Here is a 23455-nt window from a genome sequence, read left to right as displayed (position 1 = left end):
TTTAATATCAATATTCTCATCTTTGTCCTGATGTTTTAACCCAGCCAAGCAAAAACGGTCTCTTCCTTAGTCTTATAACAGCTTACAGTCATTCCAGGTATAATAAGATGGGTCAGACCTAGAAAATTGCATGTATAGTCATGCAAACTGTTATCTTGAAATATTTTGCATACTTTATTGCAACATTTTCCTTTTTGAGCACACCACTAACTGTCTCTGACACAATAGGTCCGCTTTAAATGAAACAATCCATGAGGGTGAGCTGTAATTTTGTGGCTGACTTCATTGAACCACACGCTTTCCTCTAGACAGCAGCAACCAGCGGGAGCTTTTCCTGCTCCTACAATACAACAATCCTGCAATGCACAGCCACTGCTGTCATTGTTCTTGTAGTCGGGCCAGCAGTCAGATAATGCAGACAGGGTCAAATGGAAAACCTCCCCACGATAAAGCCAGATGGACCAACACACACACACACATGCACATACGCTCTTTCTCCCTTTTTTTCTCTGTCACGATCATCAGATCGGATACATTTAACCTTTTCATCTCACGTGCTTCCGCGCTCAGGTTAAAATTTCAGTGCACCTGCCAGCTCCACTTGAAACAAAGCGCTTAGGCAGCAACTTAAAGTATAAGTTGAGCCATGACGGCAATGCATTTTAATGAGGCTGGACCGCAGAGGATGTCCTGGAAATAAACGCAGTGTGGGCCATTTCCTCTGCAGTTTTTTTTAGGACAGGACCAGTGTGCATGAAAATGGGCTGCTGTGGGGAAAATAGGCTTTTATGTAGAACACATTATGCCAGAATATACACTCAACAAAAATATAAACGCAACACCTTTGTTACTGCTCCCATTCCCCATGGGATGGACGTAGAGACCTAAAATTCATTCCAGATACACAATATAACCATCCCTCCCAAACAGTGGTCACAAATCAGTCCAAATGTGTGGTAGTGGGCACATCTGCTATATTGAGATAATCCATCCCACCTCACAGGTGTGCCACATCAGGATGCTGATCTGACATCATGAGTAGTGCACAGGTGTACCTCAGACTGCCCACAACAAAAGGCCACCCTGGAATGTGCAGTTTTTTGCGCTATTGGGGGTCTGGGGACCCAGAACCGGTCAGTATCTGGTGTGACCACCATTTGCCTCATGCAGTGCAACACATCGTCGCATGGAGTCTATCAGATTGTCAATTGTGGCCTGTGGAATGTTGGTCCACTCCACTTCAATGGCTGTGCGAGGTTGTTGGATATTCGTGGGAACTGGTACACGCTGTCGTATACGCCGGTCAAGCACATCCCGAACATGCTCAATGGGTGACATGTCCGGTGAGTATGCTGGCCATGCAAGAACTGGGACATTCTCAGCTGCCATCTGCCCTGAACAATGTGAACCATGATTCATCCGTGAAGCGCACACCTCTCCAACGTGCCAGACGCCATCGAATGTGAGCATTTGCCCACATGAGTCTGTTACGGCGACGAGCTGGAGTCAGATCAAGACCCCGATGAGGACGACGGGCATGCAGTTGAGCGTCCCTGAGACGGTTTCTGACAGTTTGTGCAGAAATTGTTTGGTTGTGCAAACCAATTGTTCCAGCAGCTGTCTGGGTGGCTGGTCTCAGACGATCTTGGAGGTGAACCTGCTGGATGTGGAGGTCCTGGGCTGGTGTGGTTACACGAGGTCTGCGGTTGTGAGGCCGGTTGGATGTGCTGCCATATTCTCTGAAACGCCTGTGGAGACGGCTTATGGTTGAGAAATGAACATTCAATGCACGGGCCACAGATCTGGTTGACATTCCTGCTGTCAGCATGCCAATTGCACGCTCCCTCATTGCTTGTGGCATCTGTGGCATTTTGCTGTGAGACAAAACTGCACATTCCAGGGTGGCCTTTTGTTGTGGGCAGTCTGAGGTACACCTGTGCACTACTCATGATGTCAGATCAGCATCCTGATGTGGCACACCTGTGAGGTGGGATGGATTATCTCAATATAGCAGATGTGCCCACTACCACACATTTGGACTGATTTGTGACCACTGTTTGGGAGGGATGGTTATATTGTGTATCTGGAATGAATTTTAGGTCTCTACGTCCATCCCATGGGGAATGGGAGCAGTAACAAAGGTGTTGCGTTTATATTTTTGTTGAGTGTATATTCCTGAATGGATCGCTGTGGACTGCTCTTCCTACTCCCACTCAAAATTTAATCTTAACGCACTGAAAGCACATTTAAGGAAATCTTCCTTTGCTAATCTATTATGCCCTAGGCCTGGTCCACTCTACTGCTCGAGAGAGAGAGGCGTATAAATGTTGCAGATTCAGTGTAATATATTGGTTTTTCTGAATGCCTGTGGATTTCTTAATCTTGTATTTTTTTTTAAAAAAGAGCCATGAACACACTTTCTTGTCCAACATGCAAAATTTCAACATTCTTCTGAAACATTTAAAGTATTCAGAGTTTTGATCTTTACAGCCAGAGACAGAGAACAGCTTGAAAGAGCAGCCTTAACAAAGAAAAGACTGGCTGTGTTATCCATGTCAGCAGAGGCCAACACATCCCTGACAGTGTTGGTATTGTGCATGCAGCAGCTGATTATGCTGTAAGACCCTTTTTTTAACAATGTGGCAAACACACTCTTTCTTCCCCTCGGTGATGTAGAACTAAACAGGAGAGACGGGAACATTTAGCAGTGGAAGATAAGACTCGGGTAAGTCGTTTCTGCTTCTGAAATTAACTCTGCCGGCTGTATTTCCTCTAAAAAAATAAGCATCATCTTTGTTAGTTAATATAAACGTGACACCAAGGAGCCAGTGCTGAATGTATTTTTCATCTAAATGCCTTCATCTTCATCGCATGGCCAGTAACTCGCTGTGAGAGCGTCATTTGTCTGAGAACACCATATTTAAAACTAGACTTTCTGATGAAATTCCACCCAGAATGATTAATAAATCAAAACCCCGGTGTCTCGCTGTTGCACCACAGCAGAACTGGAAGCTGAAGTCTGATTTCCCGAAATGTCTAAATCGTGCCGGTGTCGGGAGAGTCAGTGGCGGCGGGGGGTGCTCTGTAAGGAAATTCCTCACAGCGAGATACCTGGCAGTCACTCTGTTTGGATAAGCTCACTGGGATCTGGCAATGAAAAAGAAAGAAAAAGAAGTGCCTCGGTCCAAAAGCCAAAATGAACTTCATTAGATGTGATGGGGAAAATGAGTGAATGTGAAATCTTGTCCAAATGGAAAAAGTCAATTTAATCTGAAAGAAGTTCATTGAACCGTATTCAACCTTGACATGTGAAAATCAACACACTTTGTATCCACCGGAGAGTATTTTGTGATACTTCACCAGCAGCTTCTTCTGAGCATCATTAGCTGCACTATACGCGACTGCAGCACAGTGGCTGCACTGAATAAAGCCTACAATGGCTCTTTTAGGGGAGGGTTGTAATTTTCTTGTCATGTGCGTGCTGTGTTGATGCGCGGGCTACGAGGGAACACACAGAGATTCAATCTCGCTCTGTGTCATGCAAAGTTTGCTTAGAAAAGTAGAAATTGCGAGCAGGTTCTCTATCATCAAAGTCGTCCACGAGAGCCTGAGAATCGACTCCAATTTCCACGGAGTGGCTGAGAATAAACGTATGTTCGCAGTCATGGTAAATTTACAAACCGGCGAGGGAAAGCTTATGGAATGAGGCGTTAAATTAAATCCATTTGGTCTGTTGACGTCACAGCGTCGCTTTTCAAGTGCATCTTAAAATATTTGACATATTTCTCAGCGGGCCAGGAGGACGAACGTGTTGGCTGACTGCGTAGTGGATGTTAAACACATTTAGAGCACATTCACACTCTCTGGGGTGAGAGTATTACAAGTTTTTATCTACTGCAATAACGCTGGAACACAACTGAAGTCTGTAACGCATCGTGTTCACCGCTCGCTTTAATAAACAACATTAGCAGCACTAAAGTGCAGTTTGAGGCAGAAACAGTAACATTTTAAGATGGAATTAGTCTGAAATAATATGCTGGTATAGACACAGATAACATCTCTTGCTTTCTCACTCTTACGTACACATAAATACATAATATACAGTTTCTCTATTGTCTTACAATGTTTACCACGTGGCCACGGTTCAGCTCCTCGTGCTTATCAGTGTCGGGTCATGTTGGTATTTCCTGCCTGCAACAAGAGCAGAAGGTGGCACAGGATGAGTGCTGTTTCCTGTGTTGGCACACCCAGCATGTACCCACCAGGAACCACATCCACCCCATACTCAGAGGAAGCATTGTAGCGGTTACACTGTATTGTATGATGGATGTTTTCAGGTGGCATTCTATGTAGCTGTTTGCCTGAGATCAAAGAAAGCTGCAAGAATACGATTGGCAGAGAGAAGTTTGCAGAAAGTTCCTGTCTTCACCTGACAAGACGCATCATAGTAACAGGGGGGGAAAAAAAGGTGCAGAGGGGTTTGAGGATTTAGGTGGTTTTGGATCTGCCTTGGCTCAGCAGAGGTCCGGGCTTTTATGGATTATGAATTTCCATTTTTCTTTAAAACCTGAATATACTTTAAAATTCCTCTTTATCATTACAATGAGCGAAATGGTGCTCAAACAACATTTGTGATATGAGATCACAGGATTAAAATTTGTAGTGAAACCTATAAAAACTGGCAATTATCACAAGATTAGAAGAACACAGTGGCTTCCAAATACATTTAAAGGCCCCCACATAACTAGCAGATTAAAGAGTTATTTGATAAATACATTATTTGACTTTTAATAAAAGGATAAATGTCAGCAAACCAATTATTATTCTAACTTTGCCTTTAATGCCAAAGTGATCTTTTTGTAGTAGTATTTTAGGAGTCCACGTGACTCCAAAGGGATCCCTCTGGGTAGTGGAGGCCTCTGTGTGTGACATTAATATACTGTCTGTTGCCATTTGTTACTGCGGAAACCTCATTTGGCTGCAGCGTTGTTTCATCTGGGTCTTTCGGCTAAGCCTTTCCCATGGGAAGCACACAGAGGAATCTTTGGTCTGATCAAGGAATTCTGCAGATGTTTGTAAAAATGCACACAGCCACTGAGACCATGGAGGACTTGCCCTTCAAACACTCTGATGTTGAATGTTTATTAGAAGTGGCTTTACTCAGGAAACCACAATCACTGGGCGCGCTCATTGGATGCATTTTGAAAGGCGGACGATTCCACGTCTTTGTGAATGCAGTTTTCTCGATCCATGTGTACATCCCGTGTAACCAGATAAGTACTCGGACCTTAAATCCTCCAGGAATAGAGAAAGATTAGGAGGATTAAGATTAAGATTTTTTGAACACCACTTCAATTTCACAACAGTCTAATTCTATTCTGTGCACATCTACTATACTAAGAACCTTTGTATTAACATTGTGGGTGGATGTGGGATGTTTAAGGTTTACAGTGCCACATTATGGAAATTAGCTGAAATATTATGTGTTTCCGCTGCAGTTAAAAGGTAAATGTAGCATTTATTCCAAATATTATACCTCTCAAATATTTGTCTTCCTACCCTAATCCCAACCGGTAGTGGCAGATAGCTGCCACTCCCCAAGTCTGGGTCCACCACAGGCATCTTCCTGTTAGAAGGGATTTTTACCTCCCGACTGTTGCCAAACTGCTTGCCCATATGATTTGGCTGTTTTCTCTGCTTTCTTTGTGTTATTGTAGGGTCTTTACCTTACAATGTAAAGCACCTTTAGCCAACTGTTGCTGTAATTTGGTGCTATAAAGACAAAATTGAATTGAAATGAAAGCAATTCAATTTTGCCTTAGGTTGATCAATAAATTACCATAAAGTTCTTTTTATTCACGGTGCATTGGACCACTGACATTTCAAGTTCTGAAGCTTAGAAATCCAGTAGAGGAGGAAGAGGTTTATCTTTTAAGTAATTTAAGAACATATTAATAAAACTGCTTTCACACAATGACTGTATGAAGTGAATCTAGGTCCACATGTAGGCTACTCCCAGACAACCCGAGAATAGGTGCAACCTCTTTTCACAGTAGTTTGAGTTTGATTTACTCATATTAACGTTGCCTCGAAGTAAACCATTAGGTCCAAATAGCTTTTTCAGTTGTCATTAATTTTATTACGTGCTCTTCCTACTGCCATAAGTCAAAATGAGCCAGCTGACCTCTGTAAACTCTGAGTGTTAGCAATAATAAAGGATGGGTTCTAATCATTCTTTATGTTTGGTGAAGGTTTTGCTTTTTTCTATTATACAAATAAAAAAGCTGGTTCATAAAAAATGACACCAATGAGGGCAAGAAAGTAAAGCGAGATAATAAAAATCCAATAAACCACTAAAATGATATAAAGTAAAGAACAGGAAAGTGATACGATCACTGCATTTCGATGGGATGCCTCCTTCACAGTAATCATTTTTGCAGCTTTAAAGTGCATGTTTTAATCCCAATGCAAAACTAATGACATCTAATTATGCATTCTAGTGTCACTCATACAGAAACACGTAAGCCTAATCTTAAAGGTAGCATCTAAAAGGTTAAACCCAAACAAAATAAATCTTTCATCACTGCAGAGATCGGATACAAAGCAAACGTTTCCTTTTTAGTATGCATGAAATTCTCCGATAAACAGCACGCAATACCTCTCATGAACCACCTTGAGTATGCATGTGTGTAACTGTATCTCCAGCCACATTAGGGACCCATATTGAAACATTTTATTGAGAGCAGGGCAAATGAATCTTTCCCCTCTTTGCTTAAATGGTCCGCTCCCTGTAATCTTGGTTTGAAGAATGGCATGACCATCATCTTCATCATCTTCTCTCTGCTCTGTTGCACCACAGATGTAGTTACAGGCCAATGACAGGACAGACTTGAAGCTGGTTTAAGCCTAGGCTGTGCAATCCTCCTTTAAGCAGTTACATACTTCAATGCAAGCCATTTGTGGCGAGGGCCGCTGAAACGCTTGATGTGTGCCATTATGCTCTAAGGGAAGAAATGGTTTCCAAACAATATCAGCTGACATGTTGGTGGGTTTTTGTCTTTCCTAGTTTTTTCTCCCCTTTCTGCTGTTTCATCCTCTCTTTTCTCTGCTTTCTTGTCTTGTTACTTTAGAATAAGGGTCTGTTTTCACATTTGCATTGTGATTCAATTAATAGCACTACCACAATGCTGTGTTACGTAAGTGTATGCAATACTCAGTGCGGTTAGCCTGGATTTACACAGGTACACGCATGCTGGGTACAGATAAAAGTTGTTGTTGTTGTTTCATCTCACGTCTTTTGCTTCACCATTGAACACAATCTAAACGGAGCAACAGGATGTTCCCTGTGACACAGAAAAGGGGAGTCACATGCTGCAGCGTTTGTTCACATGTTTGCTTCTCTTTCTAAAACAAGTCTTGGCACAGTTTGAGACACATATCAATTTTATGCCTGGGAACAATAGGCCTAAAAGTGATGTGATACCAAAGGTTGTAACCTTTGGAGCCTTCAAGATAAACTTTCCCTTCCTTCACAGGGTCTGACTAATGCTGAAGGACAAAGCCTGTTCACAGCGGTTGGAGAAGACAGAGAGAGCCTGTTGTTGTCAGAATAGGCCATTTCGACTTCCTTAGGTTCGCCAGTGGTACCAAGAAAACTGTGCCAAGCCATTGTGTGGGAACATGTGTTACTGTTTGTGGCCATGTAACTGTGTCACTAAAGCTGTTAGGTGTGACTCTGTGACCCTCGTGCAGGACATGTCTGCCTCACAGTTCCTGAGCACTGAGTAACATTTGTGGCAAAGTGCATGAACTTATGAAGTAAAACGTTATTTTGTGCTTTACCTTACCTACCTATCTTCACCATATGGGGTATGTTTGTTGCACATCTGTGTAGTTTGTGTGTATATTAAAGTTATAACCAACACCTTTTAAAAGGTGCAACTTTTACTTTAAAAACATTTCGCATGGCACTTTTTAAACTTTCACTACCGCTCAGCGAATAGTTGGCGAGTGTTCGCGAACATGTCAGCAACATCTTCCATCCAAACTGCAAGGCAACTGTGGAAACCTGCTAGCAGCATACTGCTATGCAACCAATTTTACCTGCCTGCCAACCGCCACTCGCCGACTGGTCAGGGAATAATTCCCGTGGTGATTGTGTTGAGGTCGCCAAACTGTTTCCTGCCCTAAGATTCACTATTAAATACTTACTGAAACCTTCCTTGTCAGCAAGATTAAGCAAAAATTACCAGGTGGAGCCCAAAATGTTGATTCTGTTCAACTGGACATAGTGTTTTCAGTGGCAGAAAAAACATTTCATCACTCATCCAAGTGACGTCTACGGTCTCAGCTGACTGCAGGTTCCCCAGGTGGTGTAATACCAGGTGGAGGTTCATGAAGGGGAGGTACAGCAGTGCAGGGAAGTCTCTTGGTTTGAATCTGCTGGTCTGGAGCCCTTCTTTTTTTCTCAGGTTGCATCATTTTCCACGGTCCATTGGCTGTAGGTGCGTTTGTGGCTGTGAACTGTATGTCTTGTGTGTCTATCTTTGTTAGCTCTGCGATGAACCGGCGACCAGTCTGGTGTGTACCCCATGTGTGCCAGACTACAGCCTATCTGGTAGTTAGGAAGATGTATTAACAGAATTGCAAGTAAACACCCCCACCCCCACCCAACATTCAGATTTAGATCATTAGTTATGGGGGAGTGCTGCTCACTCTCAGTGCTTCTTTAGCTCGGAGTATGCAGTCATTTTAATCCTTAAAAAAACCTGAAACCCTAAAAAAGCAACACTGTACTGTAACTGGTGCAGTTTGACTGTAATACTGTAAGAGAGGATCTGAGATCTCTGGGGCAAAAGTAGCATCTGAAGGATTGAAGAGGCACATCCTGAGGCGCAGACACCTGACAGGCTGACATCTACAAGCTAATGAAACATTTCAGATTCCCGTTGCGTAGGCAGGCATCTTAATCATGTGCAATTCAAGTGAAGAAGATACTGATTCAAAATGACTCAATTGTTTTAGTTTTTTGCCACTATTCTCACCAGCAATTTGCAAGTTGCATTAAATTTCTTTCTGTTGTGCAAATACACATTGCTGCTCTCATGGGACTGCAGTTTTTCCTTTGGCATAAGCAGAACTTGAGCATTTTATCCTGTAACAAAGTCCTGACTGAAAGTAGGTTGTATATACAGACAGCATGAGGTCGGTGGCTTGCAGCTTGCTTGCTTTTATAACTGCTGTGCCAACAACACCCCAAAGAAGTATGACTAAACCTCCTCTGCTGAGGCAGTAGGGAATCTGTTCAGATACAAGTCCATACACCCTAAAGGCTAGAAAGCATTTTTATGAATCACCAACCTTGTCATGTTCAAGAAAAAAGTTTGAGATGATTTGATCTTTGTGACACAGCCTTCAGCAGATAGGTATACTGTGGTTTTAAAGGGATGGACATGGTCAGAAACTATACTTAGGCAGGCTTTGGGGTTAAATGATACTAAGTCGGTATTAAGTGGTCTAAATTGTGTCAAAAAATATCCCTACACCGCTGCACCACCACCAGCAGCAGTGTGAATCACTGATACCAGGCAGGACGGATTCACGTTTACAACAAATTGTGACCCTATCTCCTGAAAATTGCAACAGAAATCGAGACTCATCAGAGCAGGAAAATGTTTTCCATTTTTCTGTTGCCCAGTTTTGATGCGCCTGTGTGAATTGTAGCCTCTGTTTCCTGTTCGTAGCTGACAAAAATGGCACCCAGTGTGGTCTCCTGCTGTTATAGCCCATCTACTCCAAGGTCCCATGTGTCACGTGTTCAGAAATGTTCTTCTACAAACCTTGGTTGTAACCAGTAGTTAGTTTAGTTATTGTTGCCTTCTTATCAGCTTAATGAAGTCTGGCCTTCTTATCTGACCTCTGGCAACAACAAGGCATTTTCACTGGGAGAACTGCGGCTCAGTGAGTATCAGTCCAAAAAAGAAGAAGATTGTTATGTGGGAAAATCCCAGTAGAGCAGCAGCTTCTGAAATACTCCCACCAGGTCATCTGGTGCTAAAAAACATGCCACTTTCACAGTCACTTAAACCGCTTTTGATACCCATTCAGATACTCAGGTTTGAACCTTAGTGTTTCATTTGGCGCAGGTCTACATGCATTGAGTTGCTGCCATGTGATTGGCTGATTAGAGATTTCCATTAACAAACAGCTGAAAAAGTATTGTTAAAAAATCATTTATTTTTTAAACAAGTAGTTAAATAGGTGTACCTATTAAAGTGGCTCACTGACCCGATCTGCAATTCAGCATCTTCCTCACTTTGAGTACTTGCCTTCTCCTCAGCTTAGCACTTAGTAATGAATCAATATCCCCGTGTGTCATCTCCTTTTGTGTAATACCTCCGGTGGGCAATGAGCATACATTTTATGCAGAAAATCCTGTGTGGGAAAGACACCACACTTGTTTTTATCATTATTTTAACTACAGAGACACAGATGTGCAAAGAGACTGACATCCCTGAAAAGCCTTTTATAATGCATGCAGTGCGTGTTTGCCACCGGTGTTATCCCAAGGCATGAATCCAGAGATTTGTTATCAGGCTGGTCTGTTGATCTTTTCACTTGACCAGAGAAGTTTACAAGAACGGCGAGCACCTGTATGTTTACCTGGTGCTTGTTTATCTGTGTTTGCGCAATGAACTAGGAAAAAAAATCATTCAAAGGTAGACGTGCATGGAGAAACTTGTGCAAGGTTTAGGGAGGGGGGGCTAAAAGTGTAAATAAGCCTTTCTTGGCACACTTGAGTGTGCTGCGCTTCCTGTAGCGCAAAGGCAGATAAAAATCACACAGTTTGGTACAGAGTATATTTATAAAGTTCTGAAGGCGTTTTGTTCGGGTGCTGTGGTCACTCAGCAGGATGTTGTGATCTACTTAGGTTTTGTATGATCTGTGGGGAGCTGCCTCACAACGCTGTGGGGTCTCCACCTTGTGGCTTGGACCCCATCATGCAGTGCCGGGTGGCTGAATGCCATGCAGGCTTGAATAAAAACGTGCACAGACCCACACCCACTGACTAAGAGCAAATATGAAAAAAATAAATAAATGCACCATACTATTTGAGAGTACATTAAAACCTCCTGTATTAGAATTTGTATGCCTAAAATGTACAGTCAACTATCACTGAAGACCATCTCAAAACATGATGATCATTATTCTGAGGCATCTGCTGATGTTTTTTTCTTTTTAAACTCAACACTGCACCTACACTGAAGCCGGCTTGCCAGAAGTAATATAAGAGGTGCTAATAAAGTTCACTGAGCTGGTGGTTATAGAAAGTACAGCTCGGAAAAAAGGAAAAAAAGAAAAAGAGTTATAAGCCAAAGGGTTACAGGGTCAGAACTGAAACCTGACATCACATCTCAAGTATGTAGAGGAAAAGCAAAAGCAAACGCATGTCTGCAAAACCCTGGCAATAGACCAGTAATTTATCGGTGTTATAGTGGACTTAACCTCTGTGTGTCTTCAATAAAAACCAACACTGTGAGATATAAAGATACTCTCACAGCTTCTCATGTCATCCTTGACAAACCGTGGGCCTGGAACCTCTCCAGCAAAATCATGCAGCAGCAGAGGAACGCAATTTAAACTTTAAACTTGGATGGGGACATTTAAGTGAATTTAATGTGCTGAGTTTTTATTGTGTAAAACGCAGTAACACTCTAATAAATCCAAAACACAGAACTCAGCAGCTACCTTTCAAAGCTGACACCTCTAAATAAGATCTGCAACGAGTGACTGTTTTGAAGTAAAAGGGTGTTTGCATTGACTTAAAAGCCTATAGGCGGTTAAGCTATTTTTTGAGCGTGTCATTTCTAGTCTTGCTCTGCTGGTTTTCAGCCTCTTAATGACATGCTTCAGAGCCGCATGAGCCTGACCAAGAAGAAAAAAAAAAAAGAATACGAGAAGAAGAGAAAAAAACCTGTCCAACCCCTTCTGAAGATTTCCTGTTTCATGAAATGCGCACATACTGTGAGTCATATAGGGTAAGTCCTGCCTTGTGTTTACCCAATCTGCTTCTTTTCCTTCGTCTTCCCGGAGCCGTGAAGGCGTTTAAAAGGGAGCAACAGGCGGGCCGAAGAAAGTCCGCGGAGACTCGATATTAACCCGCTGTCAAGGCTTCGGCAAATTAATGAGAAAGAGGGCAGCGCACAGTCTAAATGGAGCTACTTCGGTTTTCCGCTTTTTGGTGTGGAATGATACTCTTTGGTAGTAGTCTGCTCGAGGAGGCGGGTGAGTTGAACTTTAAACTCTCAGAAAAGTAGTCAAAGCTTCGGAACTTATTTCAGCGGACTCTGTGAAGAAGAAGCGGAGTGATACAAAGTGACAACTGATTACCCTTATTTATTTATTGGGTAAAAATATGATACTGTAATTGCTTTTTTTCCCCAAACAGGTGTTTCTTTAGCTTTTAGCTAAAACTACGTAAAAAGAAAATACCCAGGTGCGAAGCCTTGTTTATTCAGGACACTTTACTTGCTAATGTAGTCTCAAATGTAAATTAGCTTCACTTGACTCCGTGAGTCTCTCTGTCGCAACTTTCATCAGTGCGAATGCGATAGCTTTGGGAAGACATCACCTGCTGTAAGTCACCAGCCTCCTTTGGTTATCTGCATCTTTGATGTGTAGCCACAGTGCTAACAGGTCTAACGCCCCCCCCCCAAGGAAGACAGTGTTTTACCTTCATCTGTCTCAGACTCAGTCCCAGCGGCACCAAGTGGCTTTGGCTGCTCCTAATCCTTCCCCCCACCTCTCTGCAATTATATGTAGCCCTGGGTGACAATTACTACCATTCATCCCTTCCTTTGCCCGCCTCCTCCTGGGTTAAAATGACATGCTCTTTCAGAGGAGTTGCTCTAATGATATAATTACTCAGGCTCAGCCACCTTCCTACAGCACTCAGGCATGGACTATCCCTTCAGTGCTGATTTACTTCAAAACACCTCACCAGCCCGCTGGGCAGACTTTTAAAATTGCTCTGTGGCGTAGTTTAGTCTGGAGTTCAGGTGTGATATTTTCATGTTTGTTTTGTTTTTTTATTTGTGAAGGCCTCTCTCAGTGCAGACAAGCCCTGAAAGCAAAAACAAAACAAAAAAAGCCAACGATTTCCTGATAAGGTCTTGTGAAAGTGCCTCATCTGCTGCTGATTGTCAGGCGCAGCCATCCGGTGGCAGTGATCTAATTTTGCTGCACTTCCAGGGTGCATGTTGTACAGCGTGTCTGTTGCTGACCCCACCCTGCAGCCTGGGTGTTGGGGGAACAGACATAGTAGGATCCTTGTGCCAGGTTAAGAGCACACACACACTGACAGAGAGCACCTTTCTCGTAAGCTTGTGTGAAGCCCAAAGCATACTTTTTTTTTTTGCTGACCATGTCAAGAAGCACGCTTTCACTTACACTTCCCCTTCTAAAACTTATTTACTATTTGGTCATGTGATAAACCCTCAGCGGTGCCATTTTGAGACATCGACCAACTTCAGGTACATCAGTGTACCAGAAGCGGTGTTTTCCCTCTTGGTTTGTTCGTGAGTTGAATTCTCTGATGAAAACAGCAGGTTCAACTTCCTGTACACGTGAAGTCAGCATACAGATGAACTGTGGTTAGGTGGTTTAACTGAACCAGCAAAGTCACGTGTTTCCACTCTGCGTAACACATGCAATGCATGCATCTCAATCCTGCCAGACATCGTGATTGTTTCTTCTTTTTAATCATTCTCCTTATTAATCCTAGTAAACCTGAAATGTCCCCTTTACAAACTGTTTCCACATCTTAAAGCCACAACATCCTCTTTTCGCTCATAATTTTGTGTAGTAGCCAGAACTCCTTTTAAAAACTAGAGAAGAGATTCTTCACCTTTCTGTCTCTGATTTTATTTTGGTGGGGTTTTTGTCATCACGTCCCTCAATGCAAGGATAAATTACAGAACTGCATCCTAGGACTGTTTGTGGAAATAAAATTCTTTCTCGCTCCTGTTCTTCACAGACTGATGCATAATCTCGTTTTTTTTCCCCTTTCTTTTTCCATCAACAAATCATCAGCAGTGTTGGCACAACACCTTACTTGATGGGGAGCCGACTCATCGGGCTGACAAATTAGAGACCCTCAGCAAGAAAATTCATCCGTGTTTCCTCTGTTTGTTGTTCTTGCCTGTCTGGCAGTTGTCTCCTTAGATGATTATCAAACCCACAGGCACTCCTCACACAATCCTGTGTGTCTCACTGATACAGGTCTGAACAAGTCCAAAGGAGGTGGATGCCACTGCTCTGCTTTGTTAAGCTCCCACAGGGGGAGGAAAATGTGTCCACCCCTGTAGTATGAAATTGTTTGGATATTCCTGTGGTTATGTGGAATATCAGCTTCTGCACACTGACAAATTCCAAAATACCTCCGTCCTTTGATTAAATTTCAGGTTTTTAAGGCTGTTGAAATGAAATTCACAACTTAATCTTACCTCTTTCACTTCCTCTTTTTTTTTTCCAGAGGCCTCTATAATGAAGCTACATAAGCTGTGCAAGTTTTGTGATATACAGCCAACTAACTGCTCGGGTAAAGGGAACTGTAAGGTGGAGTGTGGCATTACATCTATTTGCCCCCAAAAAGAAGACGTGTGTGTCAGTGTTTGGTAAGTGTCCACTGAACTTCCTGCCTTGTGATTCTAATGCAATGATTCAGGATGTAAATGAACAATTAAACTATAGCAAAGAGACTCAAGAGCTTTTCTTTGTTTCGTTCTTTACTTTCTGACGTTTATTGTGCCTTTTTATATTTATACGCCTCTTCATGCAAACACAAAGCGAAGTTAGGAAATAAGGGGAACAATGGCTACTTATTTATTCATGAAATCAGCCGTCGTTTCCTTCCTGAAGCTCTAAAATCTCCTTCATTGTGTGACCTTTTGCTTTTTTCACTTTCTCCGTCAGCATTTTGCCCAAAAAGCCGGCCCGATTATGACAGCTCGTGATCGCCTAACCACCCGTCAGCATCAAATCTGACTCTGATTGTGAGAAGCAGTAGGAAGCAGATTTGTATTGGTGTTAAAAGCTTAAAGCAGTGCTGCTGTTTCTCATTATACTCGCAGTGTAGTGGGCTTGTTATGAGCTGAGGTTAGCAGAAAGCTAATGGCACGTGGACAGCAGCACCTCTTTAAAATGTCTCTCATAACCGCCCAGGTAGCACTGCTCAGCAGGAATTCCAAATGTAAATATGCTGATTTGTACAGAGCCAAGTTTTTATTTTTTTCTTCTGTTGTTTGTATTTAAGTCTCCATCCTTAGAACTTTGAATTCAATGTTTTAGTCATTTGTGTGTGTGTATATTGTATATTACATAAAAATATTGCCATTTACAGCTACAAGTTTGTCATTGCATTATGTACCTAATTATTAAGGCTGTGCAAAAGTCTTGATCCACCTCTCATTTCTGTATATGTTGCTTCCAAGAAGCCAAACTTTGTTATACTCAAGTGTTCCTGAGTAGTAGTTCTCCAGACTTACAGAGCTTTTCTTTGGACATAAGCTGCTTTTCATTGATCTTCAGTTCAGCGCTTGTGCCTGAACATTTTCAGAGGATTTTATTTTGTGCTTGGGTTGTTGTTTAAGTCATTTAACACTTATCTATAAATCAATCAAGCACAAAAAAGGCGCCTAACAGAAAGGGATGAACCGGTGTTGTGTCTATACATAAGAACTTTTACATGAGTGCAAGGTAAAAAGTGCAAGGAAATATGAGTTTAAATACCTCAACCATCTAAAGCAATAGACAGTGCACAAGACAGGTGAAGAAGAGAGTGCAGGTTTGATAGAGTAGGTGGAGACATGTATTAGGGATGATTTGTGACACAAGGGTAGCAGCAAGAGTGAAAAGAATGGTTTATATATGAGACCTGGCATATGTATGGTTTATAGATGGTGGCACTGACTAAAAGACAGGAGGCCAAGCTGATGATGTTAAGACTTTCCATGGGTGTGACCACGACGGATAAAATTAGAATTGAGTACATTAGAGGACAGCTCGGGTCGAGTGGTTTCAAAGGCAAGGTTTAGATGGTTTCGACGTGTGCAGAGAACAGAGAATTCCCAGAGAATATTGGGAAAAAGGTCTTCAATGTGGACCTGCCAGGCAGGAGGAAAACAGGAAGACTGTAGATAAGATTTATGTAGTAAAGGAGGACATGCAGAGGGTTGGTGTAGCAGAAGAAGATAGGTTGAGATGGAGGCTGATGATCCACTGTGGCAACCCCGAAAGGGAGCAGAGAGCGAGAAGAAAGTACTTTGTAGTACTAGCAGTCGACAAACATACAATTTGTTTTCTTTCCTTTAACCAAATGTAAGAAAAACACCAAACATAACAGTTTGACAGGAATAAAATAATATTTTTGCATCATCAAGTGATTTCTAAAAAGAGATGTCAGCTGAAAGCTTGACCAATCACAGCATGTTGAGCAGTGTGTCTGTAAAAATAAAAAAATTGAGGAAACTGAGCACATGGTGGATAAAATTAGAAGTGACAGGCCAAAAGCTAGATTTAGATGAACAGTATCTAAAAGTTACGTTCTTAAGAGATAGGAAAAGATCCTGTAATGACCTGCTGTGCAACTGGAAAGATGTGGGCATCATCAGAGGCAAAGAAATGGTCTCAGTGGAAGGACCGCTGCAAAGAAGCCTTTTGTGTCTTCTGGAGAGATAAATCAAAATTTGACATTTTTGTTTGAAATTGTTGTCAATATGTAAGGAGAAGGTCAGGAGAGAGGTACAACAGTGAGTGTCTAAAGCCATCTGTAAAACAGTGGAGGTGCCATCATGGTGTGGGGCTGTGTTTCAGCTAGTGAGTAGAAGATCTTGTCTAATTTGATGCAGTAAAAACATACCGACAGAAAAACGCACAATGGAACACTATCAGTCATGGATTGGCCTCCACATTTCAATAAATCGCTGAAGCTGTTTAGCATTTTCCTAGCAAAATATAAAGAAATCAGGGGTGACTTGAGACTTTCGCACAATAGTGTAGGTCTGCCATCATCTCTTTGTTACAAATCTTTGAAAAGCAGGTAGTGAATACCCGAACTCAAACTTGACTGGTAAAAAGTGTTTATCCGCCTTCTCTTTCTCAGGAGGAAGAAAGATGGCAACGTCACCTTTGATACAGTGTGCCACAACCCAGCTGAAAAACTGTACGGCTTAGTCTTAAAGGACTACAACAACAGCGAGTGTGAAATGAAAGAGCTGAGTGGCATGGGCTCAAAGTTCTTCATCTGTTCGTGCTCTGAGGATGAATGCAATGAGCGCGTCTTTTTTGACCCAAGTAAGTTAAATTGGCAATTTGTCAAAATGTATGAAATAAATGTGGTAGAAGACAGTTCACTATTAATATTTAACTTGTTTTTGCTATATTTGAATCTTTTATTGTTAAATGCTAAACTATGCGCAACAAATAGCTGCAAATTTGTCAGTCTAGCAACACTGGTACATAAGTCCATGCAGTAGATTTTTAGAGCCTTTTGAATATAGCTGAGCGCTCTGAATGGAAATTGGTTTGATAAGAGTGAAATTAAGCCAAAATGGTCAAATTGCAAGCTGTAAAACCCAAACAATTAACTAAAGCAGGCTAAAGCCTCTTCAGAGCTGCAGCTGGAAACAGGGACATTATATGTCTAAGTAATTGGTGTCATAACTACATTTCGGTGGGTGTCTGAACTTTGATTCCAAATAAACACGGAGGCTCTCTGATGCCCCTTTTATTCGTTAGAAGTGAGGAAAAATGCTCTGAACTTAATTCTGCACCACAGTTAATTTTTACTCTAACTAGGTGATAATGTGCACTGAGTCATGTTTTTCACCAAGAAAGCAAAAATCAAAGGATCGATAGCAAGAAAGGTGAGGGTCAAATAAGCAAACCGAGGGAAGACAGCTGTTACAAAAAATTATTTTAAAAAGAAAGGAGAGTAGAGCACAACTAACCAGTTGAGAAAAGTTTAGCTCTCAGCAGCTGTTAAGTGACAATATAGCTACCAAAAAGACCTAGCACAGCTTATCACCATGAAACCCACGGCCTTGAATTACAGAAAGAGCCAGAGCGATTGAGCAGCAGCAGGTTCATTTCCAAATGATGCGACACAAGGGAAAAAAACAAACTTATTTTGCTAGTTATAATGAAACAGTGTCAGGCAGCACATCGACAAACAGTGTAAACATTATTATGTCATGCATGGTGTTTGCTCCTTAGAGTAGTGGTTTACACATTAGTTTTGCAAGCCAAATGTCTCTGTTTAAATTCCAGCCAATAAAACATCCCTTGTGGGATTGCATTAGGAATCCACTGCAAACACTCTGCCAAATTAAACAGCGACCCACTGTGACAAGGGAGCAGCCGAGAGTTACCACATGACATCTCTGTTTGTCTTTGATAACATCAAAGGAACAAGACAAGAAAATCACTATGACTCATATTTTTGTTATATAGTGTTATTATAGTGTAATTATAGTGTTGGTTTTGTAAACACAAATAAGCTTCAAGTTATTTTGGTGTGCCCTGATGACCTGGTTTGACGCCTGATGTGCCTTTAGCACCGCACAGGCTGAAAACGGTGTTTGGCTGTGAGCAGGTTTAGAGGCTCATATCAATCCTGCACGCATCATTCTTCTAGAAGTCTGTGTGGCAGATAGTGAGGAAGAAGATGTGATAGAGGAAGTGAAGAGAGCAGGGGGGGAGGATGAAGAGAGATTTCTTATAATTACGCAGGATGTTAAGAAAACATTTTCTTTGGGGTGGGGGGGGGTGGGTGGAAAAAACATGTTCGTAATACAACGGTCTTTATTATGCAGCATAGTAGTCTCGGCATTTTCTTAATGTAAGTGTTAGAAGACTATAGGGTTGGTATTTCAAATGTCTTTATGACATTAGAATCATGAACATTCAATTCTAGATGTTCAAGTTATTGTAGACGACAGCACGCTAAGAAGTGTGTGTCCATTTTAACATGTGCAGCGTTATGGACGTAAGTGGTACTCTAAGGACCCCTACAGGTTCTTGTAAAGTTGTTGGCTCAATTATCTATTTAAAAAAACACACACACACAATGATGGATGAGCGATATGAGAAAGGAAGGGTTCCTGCAGAGAGTGCTTTTGAGTGGGGCTCAGAGTTCTGTGCTACACCCCTGCCTGGAAATAGTTTTCAGAGTTCATCACTGGGAGAGTCATACCTTACATATTGCACACCAGTTATTTGATCTGATTTTTAAGTTTTACTCCCTCTATCTTTCATTTCTTTTTAAAGTGGAGGAAGATTCATTTAACATCTTAGAAGTGGAAGTATTTATTCTTTCATTTGTGAGGATAACATGATAACGTCAGAATTTTTTATCAGTTTGTCGTGCATGAGTGCCAACATGTGTGCACTGGGATGCTCTCCAGATGCATAATTGCAAACAGCTTTAGGAGATCATGTAGACACTGGCTTCTAGACTCCAGTTACAACATTGGCCCTGGAATAAGATGTATTTTGACTACGGTGTCCCGGCAGTAATAACACTAAGGTACATTTCCGAGACCTGGCTCTGCACCGAAAGCCAAATTGAAAGCATCTGCGCGGAGCAAAGCACGTCATGGAAACATATTTTCTCACTGTTGGGAATGTCTGTGTGCTCTTTGGAAGTTCTCAGTGACTAAAGTGGGTAAGTTCTGTAGTAAAGGCACTGCAGATGAGCTTGAACAACAGGGCAATAATGCCAATTTGAACCTGTTGAACAAAGCACCATTTAACGATTCAGCTTTTGCTTGCAGTTTTCCCTCTCTTCATACTGGTATACAGCTGCCTTGAGAAGCAAGCTAATGGTATTTCCCACCCTATTATCAGAAACACATTAACAAAGCCTACTGGGAACGGCAATGTTACGAAATGAGACCTAGCTTGAGTGAAAACAAGGTACGTCAGTTGTTATATTGAATGTGAGCGGGTGGTTTGTCAGAGTAACACCCATGTGAATGCCAGAATCGAACAAGACGTAACAAGACGATCAATGTTATTCACTTCACCTGTCAGTGGGTTTAATGCTGTGACTGAATGGTGTGTAAACAAATAAACAAGTACAACTTTAAAGCTTTATTTAAGATGATAGGTACCACTGTTTTCGATGGTTTCCAGTCGTTATGTTATGCTAAGCTAAGCATATCTGAAGCATCATATTTAACAGGCAGGTATGTGAGTAGTATGGATCTACTTCCCACCAGCAAGAGTATTTCTTAAAGCCTTTTTCCCTCTAAAGATTCTACCCTTGTGTATGCAGTATTTCACACTTTGAACTTAAAGATAATTCTCAATAACACGGTTTTTCACAGCATCTCCAGACCTTAAATGTAGCATTACTTCTGCACTTTCAATAATTCACACAACAAGTAAGGATTTTGTCTAAAGCCCGGAGGAGTTTGGAGGCACAGTGACAGGTTTGTTGTGAGAAATAGCTTCTCACTCCACAAAAATCAAAACAAACAGTCTGTCTGAGGCCCTGTAGAGGATTTCAGACATGTGGTTTCCTGTTCAGAAAAAAAAAAAATTAGAGAGAAGTCGAGGGCTCAACTCAGCTGTCGGTTAGATGCCTGACTCTGCTCCGCGCATTTACACTTGCTCCTAAAATTGTTTGCCAGGTATTTCTTGAAAAATAATGCACACGTGATACTCTTGCCTACACGTGTTATGCAACTCAAATGTAAGCTAGACAGCTAAATAAAGTGTGGCATTTGCTTTAGCAACACAACTTATAAATGACTAAATTTAGAGCGCTTCATACTGGGGACCATTTGAGGTTTTCTTGTTTAGTGTTTTATGTCTGGTGATCTACTTTTTATAGATCTTCTTCTATTGCTGCAGCTTTAAAAACTGGACTATAAACACAGCACAAGCATAAACTCTCACTGTTTGCCAAAACCAAAGCAGCTACCAGACACACCACCTCCCAAATTATAAGAATCAGACATGAGATCGTGCTTGACTGGGTCAGGGTTTGGAGCAGTTTACATTTGTGGCTGAGAATCTAACTTTAGCTCTGATCCTGATAAACATTCCTCAAAGAAGCGTCGGGTTTCTCTTGTCTTCTGATTACTTTACTTGTAGCTAAGTGCTGATACAATCTGCCACAAAGTAATTTAGTGTTTTATGTCTTCATATTGTGGGTGTTGTAGTTTAAAAAAAAAAGAAAAAAAAGAAACACAGTTACTACTCTCACAGATTTAAAGTGACTTTTAAACTGGTTGTCTGTTCTGCATCTTAACCTCACACTATCTTCATTAACACGTGCTGATTCTTTGACCTTTAGGGCCCACGGAACCACAGGTGATGGCTGTTATCTTAGTAAGCCTGGTGCCTCTCCTGGTTATGGCTACCGTGGTCATCACTTTCTTCTACTTTTACCGTGTGTGCCGCCAGCGCAGTGGCCACTGCGGACACAAGAAAGATTCTCTGCTGGAAATCGACCCACTCGTCATTATAGAAGAAGACAGCAGCTCCACGCACGCCAACAGCCTCAATCACAACACTGAGCTGCTGCCCATCGAGCTGGACGTGCAGGTTGGAAAAGGGCGCTTTGCAGAAGTTTACAAAGCCAAGCTGAAGCAGGGCTCCTCTGTTAGCGTGGAGCAGGGCTTTGAGACTGTAGCAATTAAAATTTTCTCACACGAGGAGTATCCATCCTGGAAGAACGAGAAGGACATTTTCTCAGATGCGGATTTGAGGCATGAGAATGTGCTTCACTTCCTGACAGCAGAGGAGAGGAAGGAGCCGAGACAGTACTGGCTGATCACAGCTTATCATCCACGAGGGAATCTCCAGGAGTACCTGACTCATAATATTATCAGCTTGCATGACCTGTGGCTGCTCGGAGGTTCGCTAGCCCGTGGAGTGGCACACCTTCACAGCGACCGCACCCCCTGCGGTCGCTCCAAGGTGCCTATCGCGCACAGGGACATTAAGAGCTCCAACATACTGGTGAAAAATGACTTGACCTGCTGCCTGTGTGATTTTGGCCTTGCGCTTCGGCTGGACAACTCTCTGTCTGTGGATGAGCTGGCCAACAGTGGGCAGGTAAGGCTTACCTAAGACTAAATTTTGGGCGATCGATTGTTTTCACTTGGCTGTCAATCACTTCAGACATCATCAACTTTGCCAGTGCCCCAAACACAAACCACTCTAAGCCCTGTCGTATAATTCTTCTGGGATATTTGTCAGACTTTGAAAAGAGCCAAGCTATATATCAAACCTTTCATTTTCTTACCCTCACAACTTCAGGACATTATGTGTGTATATATATGGCACTCACTCCATCTTGTCCCCAGAAGGATAATACTGATAGAAATACTGCTGTAAGTGCTCTTGGGTTGTTGTTGTTTTATCATAGTCACAAGACAAACAGGCTTGATTGATTCTTAATGGACTCATTACAAAGACGTAATAGGCCAGAGACAATTTACACTCTGTTATGAAAATGGCTTGTTATGAAAAGGGCTCACCCTTTGCCACACAGCACACCTAATGCACTGTGATGCCCCTAATGCATTAGGAGGAAGCTCCAGTGGACACATTTTCAAGGATGGTAATTATGTGAAGACAAGCAAGGTTTTGATGAGCTCAGTGGTGCCCTTTTTTTCTAATTATTTTCTACATCAACTTTTTTTCTCATGTAGATAAATGTGATTTGATCTCTTAGAGCACACAGGACAAAATCACTACCTGTCGCTCGATTAATGCAGCTACTGTTTAACGAGCAGTTTTCAACAAAACGATTGCTGTTTTAGCAGATAAAAAAAAAAGTGGTTCGCCACCTTCCCTTAGATGTACCTCTATATTTAAATCGTGCATAACAATATTGTGCATTTGCAACTACGGTCAAAGACGATTATTAATCTGTGTCGCTCTCTATTTGTATTTCCACAGGTGGGCACTGCCAGGTACATGGCCCCCGAGGTGTTGGAGTCCAGAATCAACCTAGAAAACATTGAGTCTTTCAAACAAGCAGATGTTTATTCCATGGCTCTCGTACTGTGGGAGATCATCTCAAGGTGTAGTGCAGTCGGAGGTGAGATCATGAAGTCCTTCTATGCTCTATGTTAATCAGTTAACACGCTGTGCTGTAGAACGATCGCTTCAGTTAAAATTCCCAAAGAAATGCCAATGTTGTTTATTGTTTGTTGCTGAGGGGGGGAAACGAAAAGCAAAAAGGGGTGTGCAGGGAGACGGAACACAACACAAAAGAAGCGATAGCAACATGCCACAATGATCCATAAACACGTGGGGAGTGGAGAGGACGTGCAGTGTGCATAATGTGAAGCCTTCCCCCAGCAGCCTGAGCCTATGGCACCTTAACTGAGGGACGGTTCAAGGTCATTTGATATAGCTCCAACTAGAAGCTGGCTCC

At 42.0% G+C, this 23455-nt stretch overlaps 1 protein-coding gene across 2 annotated transcripts in view; it reads left to right on the top strand.

The window, feature by feature from the left end:
• The first annotated feature begins 2675 nt into the window (after positions 1-2675).
• The window catches only part of LOC146682907 (TGF-beta receptor type-2-like), a 30515-nt gene continuing 9735 nt past the window's right edge, over positions 2676-23455 (top strand). The window contains exons 1-5 of one of the 2 annotated variants that reach the window (XM_085445480.1): positions 2676-2725; positions 14534-14675; positions 17162-17352; positions 21362-22125; positions 22975-23116. In XM_085445480.1, coding sequence (XP_085301606.1) covers positions 14545-14675; positions 17162-17352; positions 21362-22125; positions 22975-23116 — 1228 coding nt within the window. In that variant the 5' untranslated portion in view covers positions 2676-2725; positions 14534-14544. Of the gene's footprint in view, positions 2726-12145; positions 12286-14533; positions 14676-17161; positions 17353-21361; positions 22126-22974; positions 23117-23455 lie in introns of those variants that run through there. The other variant, XM_085445479.1, reaches the window with a different exon arrangement.

The sequence above is a fragment of the Copadichromis virginalis genome, linkage group LG22, assembly GCF_057382275.1.
Source record: "Copadichromis virginalis isolate Kocher_CV1m ecotype Utaka linkage group LG22, C_Virginalis_male_GT1.1, whole genome shotgun sequence".
NCBI classification, from domain to species: Eukaryota; Metazoa; Chordata; class Actinopteri; order Cichliformes; family Cichlidae; genus Copadichromis; species Copadichromis virginalis.
The sequence above is the reverse complement of the archived record's forward strand: the minus strand, read 5'-3'. Positions and strand labels throughout refer to the sequence as shown.